Source organism: Anopheles nili, chromosome 3 (assembly GCF_943737925.1).
Source record: "Anopheles nili chromosome 3, idAnoNiliSN_F5_01, whole genome shotgun sequence".
Lineage (NCBI taxonomy): Eukaryota > Metazoa > Arthropoda > Insecta > Diptera > Culicidae > Anopheles > Anopheles nili.
Genome location: NC_071292.1, coordinates 56,119,813 through 56,139,450, shown reverse-complemented (window position 1 = coordinate 56,139,450; position 19,638 = coordinate 56,119,813). Strand labels below are relative to the sequence as shown.

At 47.4% G+C, this 19,638-nt stretch overlaps 3 protein-coding genes across 3 annotated transcripts; 2 read left to right on the top strand and 1 right to left on the bottom strand.

Moving 5' to 3' along the window:
* The first annotated feature begins 1,382 nt into the window (after positions 1-1,382).
* Positions 1,383-3,178, top strand: LOC128722952 (elongation factor Tu, mitochondrial). Its single transcript, XM_053816646.1, has 3 exons — positions 1,383-1,518; positions 1,645-2,498; positions 2,573-3,178. Exons 1-3 carry the CDS (start codon positions 1,479-1,481, stop codon positions 3,077-3,079), a joined length of 1,401 nt encoding a protein of 466 aa, XP_053672621.1. The 5' UTR covers positions 1,383-1,478; the 3' UTR covers positions 3,080-3,178.
* A 129-nt stretch (positions 3,179-3,307) lies between these two features.
* Positions 3,308-6,337, bottom strand: LOC128727145 (alanine--tRNA ligase, mitochondrial). The gene is made up of 4 exons (XM_053821018.1): positions 5,994-6,337; positions 5,582-5,933; positions 5,386-5,525; positions 3,308-5,307 (listed from the first exon to the last, which is right to left on the bottom strand). Exons 1-4 carry the CDS (start codon positions 6,320-6,322, stop codon positions 3,312-3,314), a joined length of 2,817 nt encoding a protein of 938 aa, XP_053676993.1. The 5' UTR covers positions 6,323-6,337; the 3' UTR covers positions 3,308-3,311.
* Positions 6,338-7,080: 743 nt separating this feature from the next.
* On the top strand, positions 7,081-10,849 carry LOC128723333 (cohesin subunit SA-1). Its single transcript, XM_053817062.1, has 5 exons — positions 7,081-7,137; positions 7,220-8,493; positions 8,561-10,040; positions 10,114-10,499; positions 10,568-10,849. Exons 1-5 carry the CDS (start codon positions 7,108-7,110, stop codon positions 10,782-10,784), a joined length of 3,387 nt encoding a protein of 1,128 aa, XP_053673037.1. The 5' UTR covers positions 7,081-7,107; the 3' UTR covers positions 10,785-10,849.
* Positions 10,850-19,638: the final 8,789 nt, after the last annotated feature.

The following is a 19,638-nucleotide window of genomic DNA, read 5'->3' as shown; positions in this document are numbered from 1 at the left end:
AATGTGGTGTTATAACATTAACTTTGCGGGGAAGGTAAACTAATTGGAAAATGGCTTTATAGTGTAAGGCATGTAAGGCAAGCTCCTGACGAAGAAAAAGGGGCTCATTATGCTTTTCATCGATAATAACTATAATCACAAATAGCACAAAAACGACTTGCCATCAGAGAAGCACTTTTGTAAGCGATAAACTCATGGCACAAGGCGTCCCATTATAACGCTCCGTTTAACTACACGGGCAAATGGTTGCATTCTCTTCACGCAATAGTTTTGCCAACCAACAACACTACATTATTGTTACAGGAAACAAGGGAGATTACGTAAAAGCGGTTCCGATCTTGCCAAAGGGCAAACCATTTGCATGCAAATACAGATAACGGGCCGATCGAACGGTGGAGCACGGAATTCGGCACGTTAAGCAACGCAAGCGACTTCACGCTTTCGAATCAATTCATGACCGAGTCTCCACATTTTGCAACAATCCACGATGCGTTCCACGAGGATGGGGGGCACGGAGTTGGGCGGATGGTTTCGCGTTTCGATGGCCACTACTAGAATGCGATGTGGAATAGGCTGTTGTGTAAAAAAAGTCACTTCACTGGGGAGCCACCGGGCACACTGGTCGCTCGTTGAGGTACACTATCAGGGATAAGAATCCTAGGGGTAGATAATGCTTTTCACCTTATCAAACGCCAAGGTGTTTCTTTACGTGCGAACAACCATCGTGCCTATTTTACGCGATTTCTGGAAAGATGTTCGTTTTCTGAACGAATTTCCTCCAGCGTATCACTTGTATTTCATGAATTTCAGCACACGGCACTTTCAACACCACCGGAATCTAGTTGTTTTCGAACCACAAGTTTTGCAACACCGACGACGACGGCCCATCCAAGGAGTGCTCGAACAATGGAAGAAAGTGAGGAGGGGACACACGGCTGGAAGCAAAAGGAACCTACTGAGAAAGGTACCGACCGAACCGCCGAGAGTTTCGCGCACACACAACACGGACGCCTCCGCGAGATCGCCCTTACAATTTTCAATTGAATCGCGAACCTTTTTGTCCCGAAGTCTGTACGATTTTGCGGCGAGCATGAGCGGGAGATGGAGAGCGATTGCCCGCATTGAAGTCTGCCCAATGGTCCTTTGTTTTGACAGTTCACAAGAAACAGTTCTTCACAATGTATAGGAATTTAGAAAATTTCATCACTATATCATTTAAAATAGAACGTAAAAATACGGAGCAGTAGAAGTATCATTAATGTTTTAAAAAAGCAGCAATATTTTACAAGAACTAAAATAAAATCTTCTGTCTGCGACTCATTGTTCAAAAGTTTGACATCTTCAAGCAGAAACGTCAAAACGGGGTGTTGTTCTTGCGCAAGATTGAGTGAAAATTTTCCGTGCGAGTCCGTGCAGCCCGGGTTTGTCCGTTTTGTACCGCATTTAGGAGGCCAGCAGTTCTACATTTGGTGTACAAAATGTCGACCTATTTGGCTCTACGAGCATTACTTAACCCAAGTGAGTGTTAGGGCCGGAGGGCAGCAAACATTGCGTGCTGTTTCTGATCGGCTTTCATCTTGCATGTTTTACAATGCGTAAAGTGAGGTTAATTTTGTAATCACCCTTTCTATTGAACTTTTCCAGTCGCTAGGAAAACTATCGTACAGCTGCTGTCGTCCGGCAGTGGGCTGAACGTTGTGCGAACAATATCTCCAGCCATCCGTTCCGTCCCGGTGCGATTCTATGCCGACAAGGAAGTCTTCAAGCGCGATAAACCCCACTGCAACGTTGGTACGATCGGTCACGTTGATCATGGCAAAACAACACTCACTGCAGCAATCACAAAGGTACTGGCTGACAAGGACTTGGCGGAAAGCAAGAAATACACCGACATCGATAACGCGCCGGAGGAAAAAGCACGAGGTATTACGATAAACGTTGCACACATCGAATACCAAACGGAGAACCGACACTACGGACACACCGACTGTCCCGGTCATGCGGATTACATCAAAAACATGATCACTGGTACGGCCCAGATGGATGGTGCGATTCTCGTGGTGGCCGCAACCGACGGTGCCATGCCACAGACGCGTGAGCATTTGCTGTTGGCCAAACAGATCGGTGTGAATCACATCGTTGTATTCATCAACAAGGTTGATGCCGCCGATCAGGAAATGGTCGATCTGGTGGAAATGGAAATCCGCGAGCTAATGTCCGAGATGGGTTTCGATGGTGATAACGTCCCGGTTATCAAGGGATCGGCCTTGTGTGCCCTGGAGGGCCGCGAAGAAGAAATCGGTGCCAATGCCGTAATGAAACTGCTCGAGGAAGTCGACAAATACGTTCCGACGCCGGTGCGTGAACTGGACAAACCATTCCTGCTGCCGGTCGAATCCGTGCACAGTATTCCTGGTCGTGGTACCGTCGTAACTGGTCGCCTGGAACGCGGTATGTTGAAGAAGGGTCAGGAGTGTGAATTTGTCGGTTACAATAAGGTAAGAAATAGTTGTCGCAGCAATGGAGGCCAGTCTTGAGACAAGATTACTCATTTCGCATTCTTTCGCTATAGGTCATTAAGTCCACCATCACCGGTATTGAAATGTTCCACAAAATTCTGGAAGAGGCACATGCCGGAGATCAGCTTGGCGCGCTGGTGCGCGGTATAAAGCGGGACGACATTAAGCGCGGAATGGTGATGTGCAAACCGGGCACTATGAAGGCGAACGACAACTTCGAGGCACAGGTGTACATTCTAAGCAAGGACGAGGGCGGTCGACACAAGCCATTCACCAGCTTCATCCAGCTGCAGATGTTCTCGCGCACGTGGGATTGCGCGACGCAAGTACAGATTCCTGGCAAGGATATGGTGATGCCGGGCGAGGACGCCACGCTACAGCTGCGTCTTATGAGACCGATGGTGCTTGAACAGGGACAACGGTTCACGCTGCGCGATGGACACATTACGCTGGGAACCGGTGTGGTAACGAAACTGCTTTCACCCCTTTCTGAAAAGGAGCGACTTGCCTTGACTGAGGGTAAGAAGGCCCGTGAAAAGGCTGCCAGCGGTAAGGCGTAAAGTAGCGGGATGTGTGTGTTTAAGCTAAGGAACAAACATGGAATGTAAGCTAGTTGTTTAGATGAAAATACCATTGCATTAACCTTAAAGCGGGGTAAACATCAACCGTTGTGTTTTACTTTTGATCGCGCTAGAAGAAAGGAAATCACGGAACATATGCGAAAAATTTCAACAAAACAAATTTGTACGCCTTCAGCTTTATTTAAGCCTATCGACAGTTACCTCTCTTATACTAGCCCACTTGCTGGAAGTGCTCCTCTGCATAAGTCCTGGCCGCGAGAAGCGCTTTTTCAAGCGTTGCGTCAAAATGCAGCATGGTAACTTTGCGAGCCTTCATATTGCATACTTCGACCGCATTCTGTCCCTTGGGAGCGGCCGTTTGTGCTTTAAACGTTTGAGCCACCACTCCAAGCCAGCGTTCAGCGTTGAACCGTTCGTTAGCCATGTGCAACGGGACGGTGGCCCGAGCCTTCACCTGATTGTCCGTGATGCTGATCACCAGAATCGGCCGGTCAGGGCAGTAGCGGGTCGCTTTACTCAGCTGCACCTCCTCGAGAATGATAGAACACTCGAGGAAGTGAACAATGAACCGATCGCTCGTGACTGGCTTTTGTTCCATCAAGTTGCGCATTTCGATGTCGACTAGTTCCCGTAATGACTCCCTCGAACGGTCCTTGAGCTTCTGGTAAAGTGTGTTGATCACATTCAAACATCGCTGCCGGACACAGTATGGCAGGTGAATATTATTGTCCATTCCGGTGAGAAGCACATTTTTAAGCCGCTGCATCCGTGTCTCTATGCTGGTGATATCCTCGCTTCTCTCGTTTTGTTCCGCATCCTGCTGCAGTTGCCCGACATCGCTTTGGATTTGTGCACCGAGGAAGTGTACCTTCTTAGCTGCCGGACCGGCAACTGCGTGGAAGGTAAAACACCCACTTTTGGATTGCGTCACGTTTGTGATGGCAAAATCTTGCAGTTCTCCCGTATTCATAGCGTGGGTCCCACAGCATAGCTCACTCGATATGTTTCCAATCGAGACGACTCGCAAGCCCCGATCCGGATACGTTTCTCCGGGGACCGTAGTTATTTTAGCGAAATCCAGATCCTTTGCATTACAAACCCTGACGCCGATGGGTTCGTTTCGGGATATCGCAGATCGAATTTCCCCCTCGATTGCGGATATCTGTTCGAGCGTGATCTTATCTCCGCTAATAGCTAGCTCCAACCGAAGACCACGTTCCGTGACTGCGCTGGAACGTTGACACATTGGAAGAGGTACCATTTTGCGGACCATTGCATTCAATAAATGCGTTGCGGTATGATTGACCGTTAGCTGTGTCCTTCGGTTTGAATCAATCTGCAGAACGACCCGGTCCCCAACTGATAAGGTAACATTCGGTTGCTTCTCGATAGAATGCATAATAAAGCCTTTATGATCCGTAACGGTGGTCACTTCGAAAGATTTCCCGTCTTCAGTCGAACCTCCTCCGACCGTCAGTCGTCCTTTGTCGCCTTGCTGCCCTCCAGATTCGCAGTAAAAGTTGCTCTTATCTGTCACCACATGCCACTGGTTGCGAGACTCATCATCCAGGAGGAGACTAACGTTCGCTTGACAGGGCGCTACTTCGTACAATCCTTTTTCTTGGTTAAATGCATAGTTATACTTTCGTTCGGTTCCAGTCGTCTTGAGGGTGGTATTATCGAGTGATTCCTTTAGACTTTGATACGCCGAAAGACGGGACTGCAATTGGGTCGCCAGTTCCAGCTTGTACCCCTCTTTGAGCTTTCGAACGTGCTGCTCATAATCTCGGAAGTCGAGAGAAAATTTTAGCATTTCCCCAAGCTTAACGAGCAGTTCCTCGTCCAGTCCAAACGTGTCGTACATTTTGTGAATGGTGGCACCGTTCAGATGGGTCGGTGCCATTTGCGTTAACTCTTTGATAGCCCCAGGCAGACCGGCGTGTTCGAGCACTTCTGATTCGTCCAGCTGTGGGAACCGTTCCAGAAGAGCATTCGTATCGTTGGTTCGCTTCGATCGCAGTTTATCGTAGGAATGCCGTTCGTGATCGATTATTTGCAGCATGCTCGACAAATTGTTGCTCATCTCGGGATACACATCGCCTAGGATTTCCACGACGCAAGGAACGGTCTCTCGTAGCAGCTCCGGATACTCGAAGGTGCGACTAGCAAAAGCAAGGGATTTGCGAATAATTCGCCTAAGTTTATGGCTGGAAAAAGGACGAAAATTGAAAGTTAGATAACGCTGGGAGTCAGATTATTAAAGAGTTTATGCATTGAGTTCTTACTTCTGAGATGGAAACATTCCGTCTGCCAGACAAGCCGTTATCATTCGACTGTGATCAGCAAGGATTCGGTAAGCGGTATCTAGCTCATAATAGTTATCGTTGCTCGCAAAACAACCTCGATATGGATCCTTCTTCGTCACCTGTACAATAATCTTTCGTCAAGAATGGTCATTCTGTAAATATCTCACATTCATACCTTATGGATATGCCTGAATATCGGTTTGAATAAATCCGTATCGTAGTTACTTAGTTTCCCCTGTAGATGCGCGACTAGTCGTTCCAATCCCATTCCCGTGTCCACGTGGTGCTGAGGTAGATTACGAATTGCTCCATCATCGAGCGATCGATTGTACTGGATGAACACAATGTTCCATATCTCAGTTAGATCAGGAACTCCGGCGTTTACCAAATGCCGTCGGGCTTTCGTATGCTTGTACTCGTTCGAGAGATCCAGATGTATCTCAGTGCATGGTCCGCAAGGACCAGAGTTACCCATCTCCCAGAAATTGTCCCGCGCTCCGAAGGGAATTATTCGATCCTGAGGAATACTAAAGAGAAAATAGCGTTAAAAGACCCATGGTCTAACTCAGCTTGTATGACCGTCTTACCCTAGGTTCAACCAAATCTCTCGGCATTCGTCGTCTCCTGGAAGGTTCAGGTTTGGGTCTCCACCAAAATATGTTACATACACTCGATCGATGTCGATTCGATACACATTCTTCAGCAGATCCCAAGCCATCTGGCAAGCTTCACGCTTGAAATAATCTCCGAACGACCAGTTCCCCAGCATTTCAAAGAACGTATGGTGATAGCTATCGGTACCGACCACGGACAGATCGTTGTGCTTTCCACCCACTCGAACGCACTTTTGTGAGTTTACCGCACGCTCACAGGGCCTATCATTGGTCCCGAGGAAGACATTCTTGAACTGATTCATTCCTGCATTTACAAAAGCTATCGTACCATCGTTGAACGGTATGAGGGAACTCGACCGGATCAATCGGTGATTGTGTTTAACCGTGAAGTAGTCAATGAACTGTCGCCGTATTTCTTTAGAACTTGGCCCACCGTTAGAACTGGATGCATACCGAATGGCGAATGCAGGATGGCTAATGAAACGAATTCTTAAAAGCGTATTTGGTGCGAAAAACAACCGAAAGACCATTGTTTTGACTATTGGGCTTATGTGTATTATACAACACCGGCTGATTTGATAGGAACTTCTTCTTCTTCACTTTACGATACTTGTTATGTTTTTCTGCGAAACTCAAACACGCGTTTCAAACACGATATCATGATCAATGCTGAACCATTCCTAGCAAGTTATATATACATTCACTGCTTGCGAAATGCTCTTAAACCTATTTAAATCTATGAAATTATAAAACTTCTCATTGCCTACAATACGGACCTAAACATTGGCGCGCACCGACGGATTTGACAAGACTAACGAAATGTTTACATCTGTCAAGTTCGTTTTGCTGCAAGGTATCCGCTCGATACGTCAAGTTTGTGTTGGACGCCATGACAGTAAGGAAAAAACAAGCCTCAAACCTCAGGACGCTTTGATTGCGTTGTTGAACTAGTTTCTAGCATTTCGTACCGTAATAACCGTAGTGTTACGTAGTACGTATCAGTTCTGTAGAAGGTGGTTGGTTAGAGTGCATGTAAAACGATAAAGCAGCTGCCATTATGCATCGTCGAGGTGGAAAAAGAATTCGTATGAATGACCCTCCGGTAGAGTACGAAGAACCGGAGCAAATATACCAAAAGTAAGTGGCAAAGGTGTGTAGTTATAATTTCATTTGTGATTTACTATATTGTCTGCGTCTCTTTAAATAGTGATCTGTTAAATGAAAGCTGGTCTTCCGGCGGTCACGACGATGCTGGCCATCCGGAGGAGTCGAGAGAACCTTCCCGTGGCAGAATGACGCGTTTGCGAGCCCGTGGCGGGGTCCCGCTGAAAGCGCCCATCATCGACGACGACGACGATGATGACATATTCGGCAAAGAGCATCAAAAGAAGCGGAAGGCTCCACGAAAACCTCGCGAGACGGTACAGAAGGAGCACCATGAAAAGCCTCCTCGGGTGTATCGTCACGAAGAGCGCGAGGAACGAGTCGTCGTGGCGGACCGTGAAAGTACAACCGACGAATCGAGTTTGTACTACATTTTGCGGCATTCCAAATCCACCATTGCGACGATCGTGGATGACTGGATCGAGCGGTACAAAGTGGACAAAGATTCGGCGCTGATTGCTTTGATGAACTTTTTCGTCCATGCCAGCGGATGTAAGGGCAAGATTACGCCCGAAATGCAGCAGAGTATGGAGCATACGGCAATAATTCGTAAAATGACGGAAGAGTTCGACGAGGACAGTCATGAATATCCGCTGATGATGTCCGGGCAACAGTGGAAAAAGTTCAAGATGAATTTTTGCGACTTTGTACAGACGCTAGTAAAGCAATGCCAGTATTCTATTATATACGATCAGTTCCTCATGGATAATGTTATTTCGCTGCTTACCGGCTTGTCTGATTCGCAAGTACGCGCATTCCGTCATACGGCAACACTAGCGGCGATGAAACTGATGACTGCGCTAGTAGATGTGGCACTACTCGTGTCGGTTCAGTTCGATATGGCCGCGCGGCAGTACGATACTGAGAGAACTAAACCCCGAGACAAACGAGCAGCCGATCGACTAGAATCGCTGATGGCCCGTCGCACTGAGTTGGAGGAAAATATGGACGAAATCAAAAACATGCTGACGTACATGTTCAAGTCCGTTTTTGTACATCGATATCGCGACACATTGCCCGATATCCGGGCCATCTGCATGTCGGAGATCGGCATTTGGATGATGAAATTTTCATCCAATTTCCTGGACGATTCGTACTTGAAGTATATTGGCTGGACGCTGCACGACAAGGTGGGCGATGTGAGACTGAAATGCCTCCAGGCGCTGTTACCACTCTACGAGAACGAGGAGCTGAAAGGAAAGCTTGAACTTTTCACCTCCAAGTTTAAGGACCGTATCGTAGCGATGACGTTGGACAAGGAGTACGAAGCGGCGGTACATGCCGTAAAACTCGTCATAAACATCTTGAAGTAGGGGTTAAATTACTGTTAAAAATGAAGCGAATTTAATTTGACATTTGTTATAATTTTTCTACAGGAGCCATCAAGACATTTTAACAGACAAAGATTGTGAAATTGTTTACGAGTTGGTCTATTCTTCGCATCGTGGAGTGGCTCAGGCAGCTGCCGAGTTTCTTAATGTTCGTTTGTTCTGCTTAGATCCAAACGCAATAGCCACGTACACGAAGCGTGGAAAAATGCGTCTCCCAAACACCCCTCTGATCCGGGATTTGGTGCAGTTCTTCATCGAGTCAGAGCTGCACGAACATGGCGCCTATCTGGTGGACTCGTTCATCGACAACAATCCCATGCTAAAGGATTGGGAGTGCTACACGGACCTGCTCTTGGAAGAACCAGGACCAATGGAGGAAATGCTTGACAATAAGCAGGAATCGACACTGATTGAGATCATGGTCAGCGCGGTGCGACAATCGGCGACCGGAGAACCGCCAGTTGGACGTGGTAGTAGCCGAAAGATGACATTGAGCGCAAAGGAAATCAAGCAAGTGCAGGACGATAAACAGCGGCTAACGGAGCACTTCATCCAAACGCTACCTTTATTGCTGCATAAGTACAGCGCAGACGGCGAAAAGCTCACGAACCTGTTGGCCATCCCGCAGTATTTCGATATCGAGCTGTTTACCACCACCCGACAAGAAGCTAATTTGCTAGCGTTGTTAGACAAAATGACTCACGTTATGTCGACCCACGTGGATCGCGAGGTCTTAGAAACGTGCGCTAAAACGCTTGAATTCCTGTGCATTGACGGTAGTGCTATTTACACCCGGTGCGATATGGCACGCTCGAACGTAATCGATGATTGTGTCCACCGGTATCGGGTAGCAATCGATGACTACCGCACGTTGATTGCCGGCAATGAGATTCCGAATGAGGACGAAGTGTACAACGTTAGCATATCGCTGAAGAAAATTTCCACCCTGTTTGCGTGTCACAACCTCAACCCGAACAATCTGTTCGATTCGCTTTACCAGGACATCGAGGAACGAGTGGCCGGAAACGTATCGGGCATTCCGAAAGACGCACTTGGCTATTGCATTGAGGCGTGCTTTTTCTCGATTAGCTGGGGTTTGTACAACCTAGAAACGACAATGGACCGCTCACAGGTTGCGCAAGAAGCACACGAGCTCAGCCGATACCTGCACAAGTACATGAACGCCTGCAACCATCTGGTACGGAACGATCGCGAATCATCCGTGCAAGAAGCCGCTTTTATGTCGATTTGCGATTTATTGGTCGTGTTTTCCGACCAGTTGCGGAGTAACACAGACGATAACATACAGTCACTCGTGTGCACGCCCAGCGAAGAACAGCAGAGCTTGCTGAACGACTTTGTGCAGACGACGGTGTTTGCAACCGAGCAGGAGGAAGGCCACGATGAGACGCGTATCGAGGAGCTCCACAAGCGGCGAAGCTTCCTGGCCGCCTATTGCAAGCTGATTGTGTACAACATTCTTCCTACGAAAGCGGCAGCGAATGTTTTCAGGCACTACCTTCGGGTAAGTTGAATATCGTTGTACTCTATTTGAAGACAGAATGGGGGATGAAAATATTATTTCAATCCATTTACAGCACTACGATGAGTATGGAGACATCATCAAAACGACTCTTGGCAAGACGCGCGAAATCAACAAAGTCAACTGCTCGATGACGATGTGTCTGAGCTTGGTAATGATGTTCCAGGAAATGCAAGAAGTTTCCCCGGGTGGGCGCATATCACGAACGTCGCAAGAGTTTCAAGATCTGAAGGAGTTAGCCAAACGATTCGCATTATCTTTTGGGCTGGACGCAGTTAAGAATCGTGAGGCTATAACCGTATTCCACAGGGCCGGTATACACTTTGCCGTCATGGCGAACGAAGAGCTGGATGATCCCTCGGCTGCTCCACCGTGCATCGCGTTTTTGGAGGTTTTATCCGAACTTACAAACAAACTCATCAAGCAAGACAAAAAGCTAATGTATGCCAAGCATTAATTTCTGTGAGAAGCCTTACCGCATTAATTGAATGCGATTCTTTTCTTCACAGTCTTACCTTTTTGGATCGTCGTCTCAAGGCTGGCATTCCATCCAGTCGCTCCGAGGACTGGCAACCGCTGGTAACATATCGCAATTCTTTGCTGCACGGCGAAACGGATCAGCTCCCAGTCACATCGAAACGTGCGTATACCAGAAAGAAGAAGGATGCGGATCATGACGATGAAGACGATCACGATGATGACGAGGATAATGATTACATCGGTTAGTGCGAACTGTCTGTGGATGAATTAATTTATGTTTCTTGCTGTTAGTTATATATGCGGTAGATTCCGCCCTAGAGAATAAAAATCGATTATCTCATAAAGATTAATTGCGCTTTGTTCTAGAAATGGGTTACAATCCGAAAGATCTTTGAGTGGTTACTTCTCTGATGATATGATTTGTTACTTTTGTACTCATATTTCGTGTAACGACACATTTAAGAAAGAAAACAGAATGGATCGCCAGTGTCTTCAAATCTTGTTTAAATTTCCATTTACATGAGATTCGATCCAGATGCCTAGGAATTAGCATAGATCAACGTGAAGAGTACGTCATCATAATCAGCACACGAAGACGATGAATGCAGCTTGTTGAATTTATCATCAACCAAGCTGATCACCCACTCGGTACAACTTGAAGCTCGTGTGACGAGGCTTCGGGAAAGTCGTGATAAATAATAAATTACGAAAGGAAGTAATCAACTTTAATCTTCATTGTCACTACAACAATTTGGGCCGATGTATTGGTTCAGCCCTTTTCCATACCCTGTCTCGTGTACCACTTGCAGATGATGAGTCTTACCTAGACCTACTAAATTATGAAAATTTATTGAATCTGTTGAAAATGCTGGCGCAGTCGACTTTTAAGCAGCACCCGGATGGAAGCCATAAGATTACATAGCCCGTGTTCAAGCTTGTGTCGAACACGTTTTTCATGGATTACTGAGAACCAATTTTCTACGGGCTAGGTTTTGGTGAATTTAATTAATTGATATTCGGCAAAATATAATTACCAAACCGGACAGACCTCCTGTGGTGCCGGACCACTTCATAATAGTTTCGGTGGGTGCGCTTATCATTTTTTCGCAAACGGGAGTGAATGAGAGAGAGAAATGGGGGGGAGGGGGGGCGGAGTGACCGGTTTAGTTGGAAAATACCTCTACCGGTTGGGGGTTTCCTGGGGTGTGAAAATTAATCAATTGTCCGACAACTGGTTGTCCACCGCAACAACTAATTTCAAACCATGCTGGTGATTCCTTTGAAGCGCATCGACCCGTTCCCAAACCGTTTGCTTGTTTTGCGTTTATCAGGGTTCAGTGGAAACGTTTTGTTTAGAATCCATGATATGAGGAAGAGGTTGACGGTTGACTGAAGGTTGAACAAGTCAAATAGTAATGCTTGTATATGTTAAGACCCCTGAAAGCGATGTTTCGATACAGCAAACATGCACCCGCTAACACCTGTGCGGGAAACAGTACATCCCTAGTGGAAATAGCTCACGGTGCCAGTCACGGAAAACGAAGAAATTAATATTAAACAAGCTGCGATAATGTGTAAAGCTGCTCGTATTCCCAATGCAACAGTTGTGCAGTTGTAGTTATTCTTCCCGAAAACGAAGTGTTGGAATCATTACCATTTTACAAACGAGATACAACCATAGTGAGATACAAGAAAGCGTTTGAAGTTACACAAAACAGCTGGTTACAAATGTTGGATGAATTTTCAAAAAATGCACTTACAAAATAAACGACTAGTGAAACAGTTGGTTTTGTTTAAAAAAATACGTTCCAGAGCATCCTTTGACGAAGAGCATCTCTTTAGTGCTCTCTCGTTACTCAGAATACTACGCCGATTCTAATGGCTACGAATCGTAACGAATTTTCTCTCCGCGCTCTAGAAGCTCGTGAGCTTGCATGGAGCTTCGGGCCCGACTAGCGCGATTTCCATCGAAAGCTCTCAGATGTTTACGTGCTGGCCACGAGGAACGTTGTGCGCGTCAAACGTTCAGGTTCTTCGACCGGTGTTGTGATAGTAAGCAAAGGTTTCTACAACGGATGCCGGTGTAACGACGATTGGCGTTTGTCCGTTTCTTGTGAAAATTTGAAGAAGAAGTACAGTGTATGTTTAAAAGACATAAAAAGCAGTTTCAAAAAGTGCTGTGATGTAGATTTAAACAGAACGGTGTTGGTTGTAAAGAACATGTGGACAAAGCTGTGATTTTCAAACATTATTGGTGTTTTCCATTATTCGATTAAAAATGGATTATAATTAGATGGACAATTAGGGTGTGTATTGGTTTTTCTCTCTCGTAATGGCTAATTTTCAAAGGGGGCTTTACTATGCGAAACTCGATTCTTTAACAATTTAAAAGACGTTTTACTCTCCTCATATTTTGTTTTCAGTTTTTTTTATCAATTTTAATCTGAATACTCATACAATTTTGAATGTTTTTTGAATATCAATACATTTTGAATATCAATACACGGCCTTTTTCATGTGGTTTTATGATTTATATATCTGTCTTGTCCAGGAAGCTCGTGCACAGGCGATAGACAATCGATTTAGCGATTTGTTTTAAATTATACTGTGTCTGCGTTTTAATGCAATGTGCTTTTTTCCCAATCATTCTTTTGCAATTGTAATCCAACGCCTTCTCTTGAACATTAAGGCAGCTTCCAATAGAAGATGCTGCCTGTTTTTTTTTTTTCAAATATCTAAGGCTCTTTGGGTGAAGTTTTGCCGTTCGCAAAGAAACGATCACTATCGCGTACGGATTCAATGCTCATCGGCATCACATTTCATGCATTGTGATATTGTCGTTAGGCTGACGAGGAATTGTTGTTTGAAGGGAAAGCGAGTAAAAGAAAAAAGCACATTCCCCAAGTATTCGTTCCACCATTCCAATAGGCCCGACAGCATGTTTGCGAGATTGCGTTTCACAGGAATTGATAGACGGCCGTACCGCCGAGGTGATGAAAGGGCGAAACGGATAGCTTTTAAAATAGGATCCTACAAAGGCACCGGCAAGCATTATGCAATGGCCTGAGGCCCGGGAGAACGTCGAGGTCCGTTTTGCTTCGCTTTCGTTCGCTAAACGTGACCGAAATGTGTAACCGCGTTTCGATGTGTAAGCAGATCGATCCCAGGACCGGCTTTTCCGATCGGCAAAGGATTGCCGGGTAATGTGTCGTACCCGCCGAGACGTGTGTCGGTGCACCAAAGGGGCGGTAACGAATACATGCCGTTGGAATGTTGGGAAAAATTAAAACCAAACCCGGATGTTACGCTGTCGCCACTATTAAACGGACAGTGTAAATCTTCTTGCACTCAGCGAGCGTTCATTATTGTGACGGTCGATTGGTTGAGTTTAATCGTTCGCCAGGGAGGACTTCGGCTTGGTTTCGTTTATGTCACCCGTCACCCCAACGGGATGGTAGGAAATTTATCGCCCCACAAGACAGGCGAACATAATAACCCACGCTCCAATTATAAAGCCACTGGGTATCGCTTTTCCACGCGCTCGTAACCGGTGAAACCGGTACGTGGAAGCACTCAGGATGGTTGATTTTTACTCCACACTTACACACCTCGGCATGCTCTAGTTGGCAAACTGTTCCAGGGGCAAGCTGTTTGTGGAGCTTATCGTTAGCCGAGCGACCGTTTCGCACATTCGTCCGGCATTGAATAGGGACCCGTGCGGGTTATGGAACACCGGAAGGTGGAATGGTGGAGGTCCTATTGAATGTGTCCTTTAAAACCCTTCAACCACCGCAGCGAGAAGTGACAGTACGGGCAGACAGTTCCGTTTACAGGATGTTTATTAGAATCCTCAGCACGAGAAAAGAAAACCACAGGAAACAGGCACGAAGTGAGGTGTGGCACAACGGCTTGTGGCATGTATCAATTCTCCATCACCATCGGCTGTACTGAAGCACTCCTTAGGTAACCGACACCACACGGAGTGTTCCTTTTCAACGTCAAGAAAAGGAATATCCTGCTTCAAGGAGCAAACTACTTTGCACAATGCCGAGTCGAGAACGCTCGGCAGCTCCAAGAAACCGGACACAGGCAAACAACAGAGATAAGAAAGTTTAGTACATCCTGCAGGAACCGGAATCATTACTCCCGGAACTTGCGACACCGACTTCGGCTTCGGGAGAGTGACGAAATTCCAACCGACCCGTGGATGGAGGCTGCGATGGAGACGCCTGGTCGTTCAACGACTCCGGTATTATTATCTTATCGTTTGCCTCATAATCTGTCCGGCAAAGTGGCTGCGGTGGTCGCTACAGCCAGCAAGCGAAACCCACTAATGTAAGACGTACCTTGCGGATGTGGTCCGGCAGTCGGCGAATTTCTTTTTCCCTTTGCGGTACGAATTCGATTAACCTATGCAAAAACGGGAAACGCCGCACCCGTGCCAAGCATCGCTGGTAAAGACACAATGGACAAGAGGGCACTGGCGATGTGGTGTTCTACCTTCGAGGATCGGCCGCACGTGCAGGCACGATGGCTGTGGATAAATTATGCATCTCACAAACGACGCTAAGCACGTTGAAGTGCCCGTCGGATGTGGGCGCGCGCGACTGTACTTGTAGCCGCCGATTGTTACCGTACTGGCGTAAACAATTCTCAATTACTTTACCCGTTGCAAACTGCCAACATCCAGCTGGGGAAAGGTCGTACAGGAGGATTCACTATCCCGGCGGGAGGAGGCCAGCGTAAGTAATTGCTTTCCCCCTTTGTGCCCTCGCTTCGCTTGTGTAAGCCTTCGGGCAAGGGAAGTGGAGTTATGTGAATAAAAGTATACTTTACGCTTCCGTTACCATCAAAGCACATCACACACGTTCGTTCGTGATGCGTCTGTTTTTCGGGATAGGTGGATAAAAATGAAGGGATTTGTAGACCCCATGTCAGTCCGGTATCTGGGAAGCTTATCGCTCGATGAGACCACTCTATTTTGAACTGGATACTCAGGTACAGATTTTCCATTCACACCCGGAAGCGTGCGTCCTGAGAGGCTGGACTTCTCGCTTGTGCGTCCACCTGGCCCTAGGGATGGGAGAAAAACGTGGCACAAAAGTCGGGCGAAAAAAAACAACGGACCAGATTTAAATTAAGTTACCAACGAACGGCAATATCCGGGTTCTTGGTCTCACTCACTCTTGGTGGATTCTTTTTCTCTTGTCGGGGGTGGCCAATCCACAATCGTTGCCAGCGGTCGACGAGTCGTTAGTCGAAACAAAATATCCGTTCCCACACACCGCCAATTGCCCGTCCGGTTGCGGAGCAACTCAGTTTAGCCGGAAGGCCGGAGGCAGGCCTCATCTTTGAGGCTGCGAGATGGCTTTATTTTTGGATTCTGATTTTTTGGGAACGCTCCATAACCACACACGCACGCACCATTTTCGGGGGGTTGATGTTGGGTATTGGTTTTTGCGAGTGCCGTACATCGTAAAGCATTTGAATTGCGCAATGGACGTGTATTCCCGGGGGCCACTAAAACCCTTTCTGCTGTTCGTATGCTAATATCGTGCGCAAGATTTTATTCGCCTTCCTTGGGTTGGGGTTTTGGGCTTTGTAGTTTTGTGTCGTCAAAATTAATCGTCCCGTTTAGCTGAAAGAATGAAGAATTTTTGCCACGCTCCGTTCGCACCGCCGGTGGCGTGGAGCGTTGAATAATGGAAACTTTCACCGATCGCCATCTCAACCAACGAGCGAGGCCGGTGCAGTTGATGAATTATTTAGCTCTATCTCGCTGTGGTCGTGTTTGTGGGCGCCCGCGTACCGCAGATAGACCACGTGAAAAACAATGGCAGCCAGGACGGGGAAACATCGGCTCGCTTGTGGCGGAATTAATAATTTAAAACTTCCCGCCCAAGCACGCCCACGGTTTGTGGGGTTTTTCTTTAAGCGCCCATCCGAGGCTATTGTAAGATTTAATAGCTTTCAACTGCAAACCTTCCTTCGCGCGACGCCCTTTTGTGGCGACAAACAAATCACCTTCGGGAATGGAGGGCATGCGAAACCGATGGTAACACAATTTAATCTGGCCACCCGTGCAAACTAAGTCCATTTGGGTATTGATTTGATTCACAGGCGCCTAACGAAAAAGCGTGACACGCCGGGTTGGGACGTGTGGGAATGTGAGGATGCCGTTATGCCTCCCCCGGAAATGGAAGCGAACAGCAAAGAAAGCCATTCATTGAGCTTTGACAGTTTGTTTGTCGTGTGCCAAGTGACTTATAATTTGCTTCACAGGTCCCGGTGCCCTTCGATAGTGCAACGTGACCCAATCGACTCGTTGCACGCGTTGGTGGGAAATGGCGAGCATTGGGAAGAAACACGGACACGAATGGGAAGGATACGTACGAAAGCTACTCAAGCTTGGGAAAAGTTTTTCAACCCCTCGGGCACAGCATTATGGCCGGGTAGGGTGGTAATCGAACACGGGAAAGCAAACATCGAGTCAAGGAATAACAGAAAAAAAAGTGATCACAAAAACGATCCCATCCCGTGAGCCGAACGAAAAACGTACAATTGAAACCCAAAGATGCCGAACAAACCGAGAAAAACGGGGTTATGAAATCATGCAAAGCTGCCGGAAACTCGGCGTTCACCTTCCATCCACCAGGCGCCTCCATCGGGTGCCACCACCAGACGTCTCCATCGGGGAGAGAATTTGATGAAATTTGTGTGTGAGTGTGTGTTTTTTTTCTCTCACCTCTCGCATTCCCTCAAAAGCCATTCGAAAACAGCCGTTAAAGTATCCCACCCCTTCTCCGAGCGAGAAAGGGCTAACAATGGGTAAAAGGGCGCCACGAAAAGAAATAGTCACCATGTCGGTTCGCCGGATAACGCAACCCTTCCCCCCACGAGAGCGTTTTAGGGTGCTGATATTGTTTTTACCGATTTTATCGGCGAGCACTTCAACAAATCGGCAAAGTTAAATGCTGTGTAAAATTTTAATATCAATTTATGAGAAAACTTTACACACCCGGCGCGAAAGGGCTGCGTACACCATCATACGGTTTGGTTTCTTTTTTGCCGGCAACCAAAAACCAAAGTGTGCTCCGATGCGTCGCCAGGCAACGCGTGTGTGTTTCTGCGTGCCCGCATCTGTGCAACACTCGCAGCGCGCACGTGTAGCAAATGAGTAAATCGACTGTTAAGTGCTACTAAATACAAGGGCGGACCGCGAGCGTTTTACGGGGTGTTTTTCGACCCCCTTTTTCGCGCCTTCCAACCATCGGTTCTATGGCTCCTGGAAGGTTTCCCAGACGTGTTCGATCGGCTTACACCCGCGAAGGCGCTGTTAATCGCACCAACGCCACCCAATCGAGCGCCAATTAGGTGTGCGAATGTTCCGTTCCCGGTTTCGTGCCGCTTCTTCGCACGCCACGAACAAATCGTATTTCAAATCGCGTGCCTCCAGGCCGGGCGCGTGTGAAGCGCTTAATTCTTTTTCGCTCCCGCCGCAACGTGAAGTGAAGTGAAATTTCTTCATAATTGCGTCAACATCCCCGATCGTGGCCGTTTTGTGTATGTGTGTGCTTTTTGAGGGGCGGTGGAAATTGTGCTTTTTGCTGTAGATTGCCACCAGCGGCTGGTGCCCAAACCGTGCCGATCACGAGCCGATATGTGCGGTACGGTTAATGTTCACCATTCGGTTGCGCTTTGTTGACCTTTTTTTTCCGGTACGATGCTTCGTTTGATGTTTTCTTTTTTTGTTGCTGTTGGGGTATCCAAAAAGAAAAGGTCCCGGAAAAGGGGCAAAAGAAAAAAATCGGAAGCCGAAAAATACGCATCGATCGGTTTGACATCCGCCAGGACTCATCGATTCCGTTCGGGGCGCCTATCACATCATTTTCAATACGGGTTTTTGCCATGCTTCTCCTGCTTCGGTGTTTGGTAAAAGCAGACATTCTAACTTATCTATCGCGCGCATTTTCGGCACATTTCGCTGTAACAAATAACCCTACCCCGCACGGAAAATTTTCCCCGCGCATTTCCCAAGCTGATCAATTTAAAATGTTTGTTTGACCCTCGGTTTTTTTTCGCAACGCGACTACCGCCGCGACTAACTATGCCCGTTTTTTTTTGTTTTGCTATTTTCCAGAGCCAATTCCAGTGCGTTCGGTGCAAGCGGCGGGAAAACCCGCCGGAATTTCGATCATCCACCCACGGGGGATGTGTTTGTGTCCCGGGCGCACGGAACAAATCAACCCTCGAAACCCAAAACCAACGAACGGGATTCTAACGAGAGAAGCGACGACAACAAGCGAACGGAACGTTTGTGTGCGATTTTCCATCGCTCAGAGCCAACCCAGCGACACACGGATTATTTTGGTCCAAATCCTGCCCGAATCCTTGCCCAAGCTCCCACCCAAAAAGGGGAGGGGGGAGGGGGTTGAAATGGAATTTCTCCGCATTGGGATAGCATAATTATGTGCGCCGGAATGTGCGCCACGCCGGGGACGGATGGGCAATAAAATGTTTCACATTATGACACGCGGCACCGACGCGGCGGGTGGGTGCGTTTGACTAATGAAACATAAATTTTCCCCCAAACGGAGGACCTTTCCCACAGGACGCGTGTTGTTAACAATTTTCATTGCGGCCAAATTGTGCACCCCACTGGCTTGGTGCGTGACGGAAGCGACCCTGATCGTGAGTGCGGGAGTAGGAGTTTATGCTGCCCGGATTTGAGCTCCAGCTAATAAAGGGCCCATCCGGAGGTGCTGGGAGAAAGTGTATACGTGTGTGTGTGGGTGTGTAGTGAGCGAATCGAATTGGCGACTGCCGGCTGCCGGCAGTTTGGCGCTTCATACGGCTTTGATTAAACTGACGCCGGTGTCGATAATCGTGGGCAGGCGCCTGCAGAACGGACAAGCCGTTCATTACAGCGTGTGTCTGAAATAGAACAAAAGGCCGGGGACGGTGAAATAAACAAAAAAATTGCTCCTAGAACGTAGTGAACACTTGGACATCTTTCGACGTAAAAGTTTCACACTTCCAGCGGAGTCGGGTGGGAAAGTTTTCCCCACTAAAAGCACGAAATCGGTTGCGAGAAAAACAC